Source organism: Crocodylus siamensis, chromosome 3 (genome assembly GCF_052110815.1).
Source record: "Crocodylus siamensis isolate JL-2025a chromosome 3, ASM5211081v1, whole genome shotgun sequence".
Lineage (NCBI taxonomy): Eukaryota > Metazoa > Chordata > Crocodylia > Crocodylidae > Crocodylus > Crocodylus siamensis.
In genome coordinates, this window is record NC_143397.1 from 187,793,456 (window position 1) to 187,805,726 (window position 12,271).

Consider the following 12,271-nt stretch of genomic DNA (forward strand, 5'->3'; position numbering starts at 1 on the left):
TTGCTTATCATCAGTTCAATCTATGCAGTTTAGACTAACCTGCAAAGATTTAATTATTCAGCCTTGGGCTTTCTCACCGTCTGTACTTAAACTGAGCAGAGCTGTACCTGAGGGGGCTTTCTGCTCTCCCTTGTAACAGAAAACTAAATATTTAAACTCTTATTTCACTGATCTTAACCTAGTTTAGCTGTTTCAGTGCTGTTTCCTAAATCTACAACATAAAACCTCTTCCACACTAGTTGGTGATACTGTATTTACTCAAATTATAAGATGACGCCTTGCAATAGTTAGATTCTATACATGGAAAATTCATAAAGTGTTATAATTTTTCAGGTATAAAATCTAATTATTGGAAATCTGCCTTCAATTTTTCCCCTTCTCTTTGTTACTGCAAGAAAAATAAGTCTGGGTTCAGGTAGCCCCTTTGCCCTCTGTGCCCCCAACTTCTTTCTACTGAAGCCCTTCCTTACTTTACTGTCAGATCCTAATCTCTCTGAGCACGTGGAAGTGAGAAACATCTGAAAAAGCTTACCTAGATGAAAAATACCTGTAGTAACTTGCATATAACAATATTACTATAGGTACCCACAGGCTTAGTTCACTCAGCATAGATGCAATTTACTTCTTCTGAAATTGCTACAAGTTTGAGCTCAGATACTTCAAAAACATACTTTTAAACACCTACTTGCATACATTACACCCTATGCATGGTATTAGTCCAAAGATAAAAAGGCTCAAAAGTTACCATGCAGTTCACTGGATGGGGCTCCAGGAAAGACAACAAGGTTTCAAGTCATGGTGAACCCACAGCCCAGCACTGCTCAGTATGTGTGTGTACTCCAGATATCCCCCACAAAGGATCCATGTGCTAATTAGCCCCCACACATGACTGGAACAAGGTACGTGTCACAAGTCCTGAGATCTTTCAAAAATTATATGCAGATAAGACACACGGCAACCCGGCCCAGTTCCATGTCATGAAGGGCAGGGCCACATTAAACATATGCAACAGGATGAGGAGAGATGAAGCAATAGGGGGATTTTAGGTAAGCTGTTTGGAGCCTCAGTAATGTTTGTCAGACATTTAAGGCTGGTTAAAAACAGGGCTCTTTGGAAACAGGAAAGAAAGAAGCAGCTCAACTGTGGGAGTGAAGAAATCTAAATGTTTTCAATGCAGTGGATCAGCATGACTTAAGAAAGTCAGCACTGAGGGGGACTCAGCATAGTGGGAATTACTGTATATCTTATTCGGATGAGTTACAGTCACCATCAGTATGTTTGCTCTACACTGGCCTTATATTTTACAGTTACGCTTGATGTTGGCTGCATGTAATCAGCTTGCCAGTTGGTTTCCATTGCTGAACACATTGCTTTTATCAGCAGTTTAATGATAGACAATTTATTTAGTGAGGTTTCCTTGTATGCCAGTATAAAAGATAAGAGGTTCCTTCCACCCATATTGTTGGGGGGGGGGGGGGGGGAAGGGGGGAAGAAACCTTGTCTTATATTTCAGTAAATATGGTAATTGGCAAGCTTCTTTTTTACTCCTAACAAAGGTCTGGATTTCAAACCTAGAGATGGCATCTAGGTCAAGACTGAGCCAGGCCAGCAGTATCCATGACTGGTAGATAACTAGACTCCTGTACTTTGAAAACTGTTAACCACAAAATACATTCACTTCTGACTATCTGGGGTCTCCCTACTACTGTCACTCCAGAGGTTCCTCTTCATGTTACTAGTTTACTAACATATACTTGAAAGAAATTCTCAGGGAATACCCCTTTTATTTCCTAACATTATCGACAGAGAAAGACAGGATGTTCATGCAGAAGAGCAGAACTTCCAGATACCAAAAAAACCCTACAATGCATCTTTAGGTGCATGAAGAATGCACTTCATTTAAAAATCTTGTCTAAGCTTATCCCAACCATGCAGCTGGCTCAATAAAAGATATTACAAAAATCCTTGCTTCTTGCTATGTCCTGGACCATCAGGGCTTACAACATCATTCCAATGCTACCAATGTAACTTTAGGCCAGCAGCAGCACCACCAGCAGCAAGCCGCTGCAGCCACAACCACTTCTTTACAGATTTTGCTGAAACTGACAATTAAATTATAAAATATATAATGAAATACACAATCTGTAGTTATTGTTAAAAGCATACAATAAGATTATCCATTGTACAGGTTTAAACAAAATTAAAACAAAACATAATATACTGATAATACAAAACTCAGCACAGAATATAAAACAGTAGAGTAAAAAGCCATAAAATAAAAACAAGAGAATTTTATTTAATTTTGGCTCTTCATCTTTGTGCAAGTAACACAAATATACCTGGGGAGTTTCAAATAGGCTGTAAGGGTGCCTGTATACAATGTGGGACAAGATTACTGCCTTAAGAAATGTCACCAGAAATATTTTTCAGGACTGGTGGGGAAAGGGGAAATCATGAAAGAACAATTAAAAAATTGCTTTCACCATCACCTGTCCTTCTTGCCATTCACTTTTGAAAAGTTATATTATCAACTATAATTGCCACACTGTTAGAATACTTTTGGGGTACTCCCGCTGGCATTCTTTATAGTGTGTTATAAAAGCACTATTAATTATCAAGTATACATTGGAATTATAAACGCCTCATCTTACACATTTATAAGAATATAAATGTCAGAGTAACAGACAATTAAATGCATCAAAGATGTCATGCTTCTCTGACACATCTACAACTGTCCTCTACCTGGATACATTCTTTCCCTGTCCCCAATAAGGTATTTTCAATGTTTTTACTGGGGACTTTACTTTTACAGTAAAGTCTAGTGGAGTGTACTGGACTGGGATTTATAAAGGTTCTAATTTTGTCATTGGTCTGGGTCACGTTGGGGACATCTCTTCACCTTCTGTGCCTCAGTGTTCTCATCTTTAAAACTGGGACAACAATATTAGCCACCTTTTAAAATATTTCAGAGTTTACTCATGAAAGGAGCTAGGTACCTTACTATTCATTACAGCCTTTTTATCCAAATAAAGTGATTTAAGTATATCCTAGACTGAAGAAAAGAACCTGCAAGAAAAAATGCTTGTTTTTCTAAAAATGAGCGCCCCATATTTATTTGCTATCAAACAATTTCTTTGAACAAGTTATTTTTCTGAAAAAATCTGTATTTAAAATTACACACACATCCCTGATGCACTGACAAGTAGGGGTGTGTAGATATATCAGTTGGATATCTGATTTGCACTGGTAAAAGGGAATGACGTTATCGACCATCAGCTTTTTTTGGCCATTACAGTCTATAATATTTACTGATAATTATGGCTTCTGGCCAGGATCCCAAATGCCTGGGTTCCCTCTCACTCTGCAGGTTCCCTCCACGAGCTAGTGTGAACTGGGGCACAGAGGGCCCAAGCCATTCTCCATCCCCACCATCATCCCTGTACCAGCAGGCTGGACTGGAGTGGAGCAGAGCAGCTGGTGCAGTGTCCCAGATGCTGCTGTGGCACAGACTGCAGGCTGGGGAGGGTGTTGAAAAAAGGTGGCGAGTGTGGAGACTCGACTGGTGTGGGGTGTGGGCCAAGGTTGCCCAACCCGGCCCAGAGTGACAGCCTGCAGTGCCCAGTGGCTCATGCCCCAGGGACAGAGCCTGGCTAGGGCTGTGGCAGCTACTCCCCCACACTGTGCTGGCTTCAGCTCAGCTGGCTCCTGCCCTTCCCAGGGCCAGAGCTGGGTCTACTCATTCTCCCCCATGGGGTATGGCAGGGTTTGCCCTGCCCCTGGCAGCAGCAGCGCCAGCACCAGGAAGGGAAGGGGCCCTTTCCCCAGCTGGAGTTCAGCTCCTGGGGCCTGACTGGGAGAGAAATGGTCTGGTTTCTCCAGGCCTGGAATGGTTCTGTGGCCCTGCCATGAGCACAGCAAGGACAGCAAGGAGCCTGGCCCAGAGACCACCCAGACCTGGTCAGCCAGGAAGGTTCAAAATCTTCCCCTTCAGCTCTGCTCTGGGCAGGCTTAGGCAGCTGCTCTTGGGCTGGGGTTCAAGGGCATCACACAGAAGAGCAGGGGCTGAAGGGCTCTGCACAGCAATCTGCAGGCACTGCTAGGCCAGTCCCCCCTGCTGCAAGTGGCATGGGCCCTGGGCACTTTTACATGTCCTCGGGGGTGGGAGGGGTGCATGCCTTAGGGGGGGCTCTGACAGCCACTCTAAAGCGAAGCAAAATCTTATGCATCAGCATCCCCATGCTTAAAAATGGCAGCTGGGGTACTTCAACTGAAGCTCATTTGACAAGCTTTAGTTTAAGCACCCCCAGTGCCATTTTTAAGTGTGGGGACACTGATGCACAAGATGCAGGAGGCTGCTGAAGTGTGCCAAAAAAGGTTTATTTATGTCAGTAGTTTAAAATGCCTTGCATGATTACTAAATATCGTTCATCAGATCAGCACCGGTCAATATGGTTGGTTAATCGTTGGCTCTTGGTATCAGCCAAGAAAACCTTTATCGGTGCACCTGTACTGACCAGTATATGGATTTTCAACAAATGCTTTAAAAATACACGTCAGTGACACTTAAATAGGTTTAATATTGACCAAACCAGAAACATTTATGTTGATAATATAAGCCTGTATCTCTGATGTCAGTAGGCATAATAAAACAGTAAAAATTATTCCAAAAATGATTAAATTTAAGAGGTCACATGGATTTCAGAAGTCCAAAATTTAAAGCATGAAGAAATCTTTACACTATCTTGTTAAAATATAAAAGGCATTACTTGAAGGTCAGCTGTATTTGAAGGGGAATGATTATTACAATAACAGTTGTATGCACAGATGTGGCCCCTTTTCTGATTTTATTGTAAAAAATGTAGACACATTAGAGCAGTCCGCAGGTAAGAAGGAAGCAAGAAAATAAGAGAACAGGAAAAGTACATGCGCTTCTTAGTAACATATTTAATATTAATAATGTTATTTTGATTAAGATTTAAATGAAAGAGAACAAGAATTGTTTGAAAGATTGGGGTTAAATATAGTTTTGAATCTAACCATGACAACAGATAATACCCCTATTATAACAAAAACAAAAAATGCCACAACCACTCTATTTTCAAAAATTGAAGAGCTGGCTATATGTATATAAATCTCAAAAAGGCTGAGTCTCTTATAACAGCCACTTTTAATACCACACTGATGTGCTTATTAGTTATCTATTCAGGTTGAAGCCTCCCATTTAACCATAAAAATTGCTTCCTAGGAGTAGCCTTGATTTGCTACAAACTTCTCACCCTAATGCCCATCAGGTCATTCTTTGTTTCTACTGTAGAATGAGAAGGTGTAGCAAACTTTTTTTTAAATAAGCTTATAAATCATTTGGCATGGGTTGAAAGGGAAAGAAACCCCTATCGAAAAGAAAGTCGCAGAATAAGGGTGTGTGTGTAAAAATCACTGATGCAATATTAAGTAAAAGAATGCATACTACAATGTATTATAAGTTCAGAAGATAACAACTAATTTCCATTCTTATCGTTTGAGAGGACCTCTGAAATAATAAAAAGCTCTTAAACCTGAAGAGAATGAGCATATTTAGGCCACAGACAGAAGCTACATTTGTAGTGCTGTAAATGCCTTTGAAGTGGACAGATATGCACACCCCTGCACAGCTTAAAAATGGCAGCAGTACAGAAACATCGTTGGACGTAACAGCAACGTCTCCGAAATACTACATATAACATTTGTACAGTGCAGGGTACTGCAAAAGGGTCTCACTCCCCAGCTTTCCACAATGCTCTGCTCCTCTCCTCCCTATCCATCCTCCGAAAGAAGGGATAGAGAGGACGATGGACAGGGAGTGAGTGCTCTAGTTACTTTGCTCCCATGAGGAAAGGGAGCAGACAGCCACTCTGGGGAGGGGGAAATAGGAGCTGCTTCATGATTATCGACACCCTGCTTATTCCTTTACTTTGGAGTGCATGGCAGGGAAGGGGCTGGGGCTCTGCTGTCCTCAACCCCTTCCCCGCTGTCTGCCCTGAAGCGCACGTACAGCTGCCTGCTTTCAACAGCTCAGGATCTGAGCAGGCCCTTGCCACCTGCTACAGAGCCCAGGCTGCTCACAGAAGGGCTTACAGCCTCCTTACTGCCTGCTGCGACCATCCTGGGCCCCGTGGCTGGCAGCAGGGGCCTGTCCAGAGCCAGGGATGGCTGGGGCATGCTAAGCAAAATATCTTCACGTGCCATGCTCTGGCATGGGTGTCTGGGGATGCCAACCCCTGATCTAGGTGTGCTCATTTTCTACAATGGGTATTTCCCTTGCTTCTGGTCTTTGCTCCCTTCCCTCCTCCCACTTTTTTCTGCTATACATGTCAGGGTGTTTTTAAGCCTCCCCAGGGGCACTGGGTGTTCGTTACAGCCAAGGCTGGGGACTTTGACCGGGGTGTGTCAATTCTCCTGCTCGAAGCAAAGCCATAAAGTTCATGGCTAGAGGGTTTTGCCTGACTGTGCAGGATCAGACTGATCTCCATATTTAGAGTCAGGAATTTACCCCTTGGTAAGACTGGTATGGACTGTTAGGGTTTTTGCCTTCCTCTGTAGTGAGGGGCATGGCCAGCTACCCAGAATCTCTTGAGTAGATTGACAACATTTTATAGAAGCAGGACCTTAGCTGCCATAGTTCCCCTGCTTTACCTGTGGCAGGTTAGGGTGTTAAGTCTATGTTGTGTCAGGGTGGAGCATAATTTTACACAGAGTTTAGATTATGGTTGTATGATGGTTTTGATAAAGATGACCCTGTTGGGGGGGGGGGAGGAGGGGAGGGGGTTGGACTAGATCAGGGTGAGCAAAATGGCAGGTCCAGCCATTCCATTTCTCAACAGCCCCTGCCCATGTCACTGCAGCCAGTTTCCATGGAAACCCCAGCAGCAGCAGGGCCATGACAGCACAGGGCCAGGGTTTCCATGGAGACCAGCCCCAGTAGCACTGGCAGGGTGCACAGCTGGGCAGGGAGCTGCTCTCGGGCTAGGGCTAGGTTCTTGCAGTGGTGACAGCAGGGTCCAGACCTGGGGCAGAGCCATGATCCAGCCTGTTCGTCCCTACCCAGATCACAGTTCTGCCCCAGCTCTGGACCATACTGTCACCGCTAACAGTCCACGGTCACCACAAACTACAAAATAGCTTGAAATTTATCATGTAAAAAAACCAAAAGAAGGCAGGGACATGTTACTGAAATAATTCTCTACAAGATTTGGTTCCCAGATGAATGGCAAATAAATGAAGAAAGAAACTATTAAAAATACAGGCATACCACAAAATACCAGCACAATGATGTACGTCTTGTTTTCAATTTCTTTTCTAATTATTTTTGGATGCGTATGAATCTTGGAACCAGTCTATACTATACCTTTTGATGGTTTACAGAACCAGAGTCAATGAGTGGATCAAATGTACCCCCAACACAACTTTTTATATTCACATATGACCTACTGAACCATGCAAGCTTCTTACATGGAGTGTCTGAAGAATTATATGACCCAGATAATTAGGATTCAATAGGAATTTTACAATCCAATATTGAAAAAGTTGCACCTTTGAGCAGGAAAATATTTGAAGACAGCTTCTGATAAAATGAAAAAAGATAATGTCAAACTATATGTGGAAAAAGAATGGATATAGTTCTAGAATCTTAAGAGAAAGAGAGGTATGAGACCTCACCTACATGAACCTTGGGAAGGATCCTATACTTTACTGACAACGACATGAAATTGGGTGTAGGATACAGTAGTCTCAGGAGATTTCTATATAGATATTCCAAGATAGCAGATATTTGTTTGTTAGAAATGTTAGATATTTGTTGAAGAAATGGGTACTGCTGTGCTGGGAGATGACTTTTTTGTCATGAAGGAGGTCTTGGTTCTGTCCCTGATATAGGTAATGTCAATAGGCATACTAACGCTTTGCCTTCCGTACCTGATCAAGATCACCACTTAACAATTAACCCCTTACAACAAGGCAGCTGGAGAAGATGTAAAGGCTGCTGTCCAGAGAAACTGATTGCACTGCAAAGCTTGAGTGTCAGGACTATGGTTGTTGACAGGGGTTCTCTGAGATTAGCTGCAAGCCACAGAAGTTAAAGGTCTGCTTGGTATGCTGTCTACATAGGAAAACAGCATGAGAAGCAATTGCAAGAATTTCTCTGAAGGGGACAGATACAGTTTCCAAAATAGCAAGTCCAGTGCTCCTGTTTCTACTGTATTCAAGGAAACAGGGTTGTGTATACATTCTTTGTAAATAAACAGGATTTGATTAAAGAAATACCTAACTCACATCATCAGTTCATTCCCTTAACAGAAGTGACAGGACAAAACTCAAAGAGAAGCTAATTGCTTGGGCCAAAAGGATAGTAATATAAATTAGTCATCATCCATAGAAAAATAATATTTTAAAACAAAAACAAAATTAGTAACAAATTAAAATTAAAGTGATCTAAATAGAAAAACAACAAGACAAATACAAAGTATGAGCTTTTGCACATAACCAGTTTCATGACTTGGCAAAAAAACCTGAACAGAAACATGAATTTAACTTTAGGGAAGTATTAAAGTTTGTTTTCTCTCCCTAAAGTATTACATTTTTGCTCTCATTAAGGAACTTGGAGTCCAACAACATTTACATGATCAGATTTTCTTTTTAAAGCTACTTTGGCCTGTGCAGAGTACATGTGTAACCAATATATGAATAATTGGATTTTGGAGATCAAGCGATTATTTGTTCAACAGCCTATTAAAAATAACCTAAACATACCCCTCATTTAAGGCCTTGCCAAACAAAAACAAAAAAAATACCTTTTGCTCGTTCAGTAGATCTGTAATGGTCTGCGACATTTCATCCAAACTCTGGGCTGCTTTCACCAGGTTATGTAGCGCACGTACATGCTGGTGAAGAGGTTCAAAGTCACAAAGTATAGGAACCCTTCAAAGATAGAATGAGTTCTAAAATTAAATTCAATATGTCAGTATCAAATATTCAACTGAAAATGTACACAGTGAAAAATCTAATCCTCATTGAACTAGTTGTGTTGTCATTTTCTAAAACTTCACCTGTTTTGCTATAACATGAAAACAACTTTGTAACTAACACTCTATATTAGTAATTCTTATTTTAGTGATCCTGGAGTACTTTAGAATATTAAAAAATAAATTTAGATCTTAAGTTCTGTTTTTAAGATGCATTAGGTTAAGTGCACACTAGAGATCACTTCTCAGCCTCCTGCCCTTCCATGACTGCAACTCTAGGTTCTATTGATGACATCATTGTAAGAAATAATTCATACTATAACTGAAGTAGATTCATTTTTAAAACATCTGAGAAATGAATTATAAAATAAAGTTATTTATTTTATATTTTATTATTATATATATAATATATATATTATATATAAATATTATATATTTATTTTAATAGAAGTTAACAGACCAAAACCTGATAATATATCAATCCATAAACATCTGTTCCAAAGTTTTACAACAAGAAGCACCATTATCTTTCAGATCTTAAGAGTTGAATTCTTCAGCCTTAAATAAGAAGAGTACAAAGGATTTGCTGAGATAATGGCGCAAGTACACTGAGCTAACTCTTCTCTCAATCAAAATTCATTTTAATATCAATCAAATCTTATAAGATTATGAAAAAGCAAGCTTTTAATCCCTTTCATAAATTCTGAAAGAGATTTAAGGCAAACTATGTTCCAGGTTAGTGTGAATGTGTAGTAGATCCATTAATATCAGTAGGAACTTGTGGCATGAAGAAAAGAAAAAGACTATTATAATCTAATGTATTTTCCCAAGTTGACAGAATATGCATTTTGAATTCTTATTTTGAAAGACAAAGGTAAGAAGAATACTGTAGGTTTATTTAAGAGATCCTCTTTCGTGTCTGCATGACAAGGTATTTAGCAGAACTTGCAGATTTGTTGGAATCTGACAGGGCTGTGTCATGAATTCTTCTGCTGTGGCATCAAACTTGCGAGCTTCGGACTGTCAACAGTGTGCCTTAGCTCCCACACCAAGGGATACATTTTTATAACCAGATACACTTACACACACATTTATGCACAATAAAAATCAAGCTTTAAAATAAGACTGTTCAACTGGTGCCCTGTAATGGGTTTATTTGTGAGCTTCCCATCCCCATGCTTCTGTTAGCAGCTGGTACCGGTCTCTCTCCATGAAAGGTTTCTAATGATGGAAATTTCTGAGAAAATTACTCCACTAGAAATCACCATGCCTAGTCATACCCTTATTTCTGTCTCAAATGGACAGCTTTTGTGGTGCATGAGGTATGTTCACCCCTTTACATATAAAGTATAGGCTATGGGCCATGTGCATGCTGTATGGGTATTACTGGCCAAAATGTCTCCAGGCTCAAATACATGAAGCATATGCACATTCCACCATGGGTACTTATATATTCAATTACACAAAGATAACAGTGTTTGCAGCCTTAAAATATGCAACTACAATTTTTTTTTTCAGTTTTTCCTGTTTGATATTTTCCTATTCATAACGGAAAGATCTTGGTGATTTCCATGCTACAAGGACTTAACACCTAATCATTTACCTGAGTAATGGTTGTACTTCTGAAGGACAAAAAGACTGCAGAAACTGCAAGTCATTTAATGAGATATCTGGAAGCTCACTATCAAATCTGCGAGGCTTGTGTGTCTGCATAAACGATAAGAGTATTTACACGTTGATATAATGATGGGAAAATTTCAAATAGTTAAGATTGAAAATAGTGCAATTATTGTGCAACAAGGAACTTAAAAAATCCAGGAAGTTTCTCAAAAAGATCTTATTCTTTTCATAAAAGCCTCATTTCTTCTATCCACCCAAAATGAAATTTGCATTTTTGGCCATTCACCTACTCAATAATTCTTTCAGTAGCAGTTCTTCCTTTAAATTACTAAATGTCTTAATTATAAATACCATTTAAAAGATTAGGGAAGAGAAGGAAAATGGGGCAGAGACTTGAAGATTAGTGCGGTGCTAAACAAATGGATAAATATTAAACTATACAGAAGATTTAGACCCATAGGTCAGATTGGACTGTGGGGCTCCTCATGGTCTGGATCCAACCCAGGACATGATAACAGCTACCACGGGTCTGCTGGCTATAGTGTGTCAGGGAGCAGTGGTGGCAAGAAAAACTCACCACTGATGACTGTAGCCAGCATGTCTGAAGGGCCCCAAATTCTGCAGCAGGCCAACTCCCACCCCCAACCTTTAATGGCCCATTGGTAGTCCAGCAGGTTCTGGTTACATATGCTTTTAGAAATGCCAGAGAAGAGGAAATGAAAAAAGTATCTAACAAGACGAAGTGAATCATACAATCACATCAACAGCATTAAATAAGCAAAAACAGAGTTACATCATTACTAACTAGTCAACCAAGCTGAAATCATGGATAAATGAATTTTTCTGTAGGCTGATCAGTTAAGGAATTTCAAATAAAAAAAAATAAGAACATACGATACGGCCCAAAGAATTAATATAGCCATGCTACACCAATGAAAGAAGTTGCCTCAGAATAAATAAGGGGCAAAATACTCACTTTTAACTGCCTTTTCAAAGCACAACCTGCTCACTTTCTGCTTTCAAATAAACAGCCTGCTTTTTTATGCATAACTTTTCACTATGCGTTTTGCTCAAGGATTATACATGGAGCTTATTTATCAGCATGTCCATGGTCAGAAACAAATCATAGCTAATGGTTTGGATAAGTAGGGTGACCATAGGTCCTAGTTTGGCCTGGACACTCCCAGACTCTGTAGGCTGGTTCTTGCTAGTTAGTCAAAAGACCCAAGCTGGAGTCCATCAGAGTGGCAGAGCAACATGTTGCACCAGGCAGGTGGCCAGACAAGTACTGCTGCTGCTGTGTGGGAGCAAGAATGTGCCCCATGCAGGTGGGGTGGCACCTGCTCCAGCACAGCAGCAGCGGTGCCTGCCCAGCTGCCTCCCTGGCGTGCCACTGGACCTGGCCCGGGACTTTTGAGCCACAGGCTGGGACTGACCTGTGGAATCCAGGACTGTCCCAACCAAACCAGGATGTATAGTCGCCCTATGCATAAGTAATTAAGAATCAAATGATTATGCTGTGTTGTGAAGGTCATATTAAATAATTATAATGAACCCTCATGGCTTCAAAATAATAAGCACCCTAATCCAAATATCCCATAAAATTTGAACCAGAGATGCTTGAGAGCATCAAATTATCACTCCCTCAGAAGCAA

At 40.5% G+C, this 12,271-nt stretch overlaps 1 protein-coding gene across 6 annotated transcripts in view; it reads right to left on the reverse strand.

Moving 5' to 3' along the window:
• The window catches only part of RB1CC1 (RB1 inducible coiled-coil 1), a 152,233-nt gene that overhangs the window by 42,056 nt on the left and 97,906 nt on the right, over positions 1–12,271 (reverse strand). For all 6 annotated transcript variants that reach the window (XM_090039959.1, XM_090039957.1, XM_090039956.1 and 3 more), the window contains 2 exons: positions 10,600–10,703; positions 8,826–8,952 (listed from right to left, as the gene is read on the reverse strand). In XM_090039959.1, coding sequence (XP_089896085.1) covers positions 8,826–8,952; positions 10,600–10,703 — 231 coding nt within the window. The remainder of the gene's footprint in view (positions 1–8,825; positions 8,953–10,599; positions 10,704–12,271) is intronic.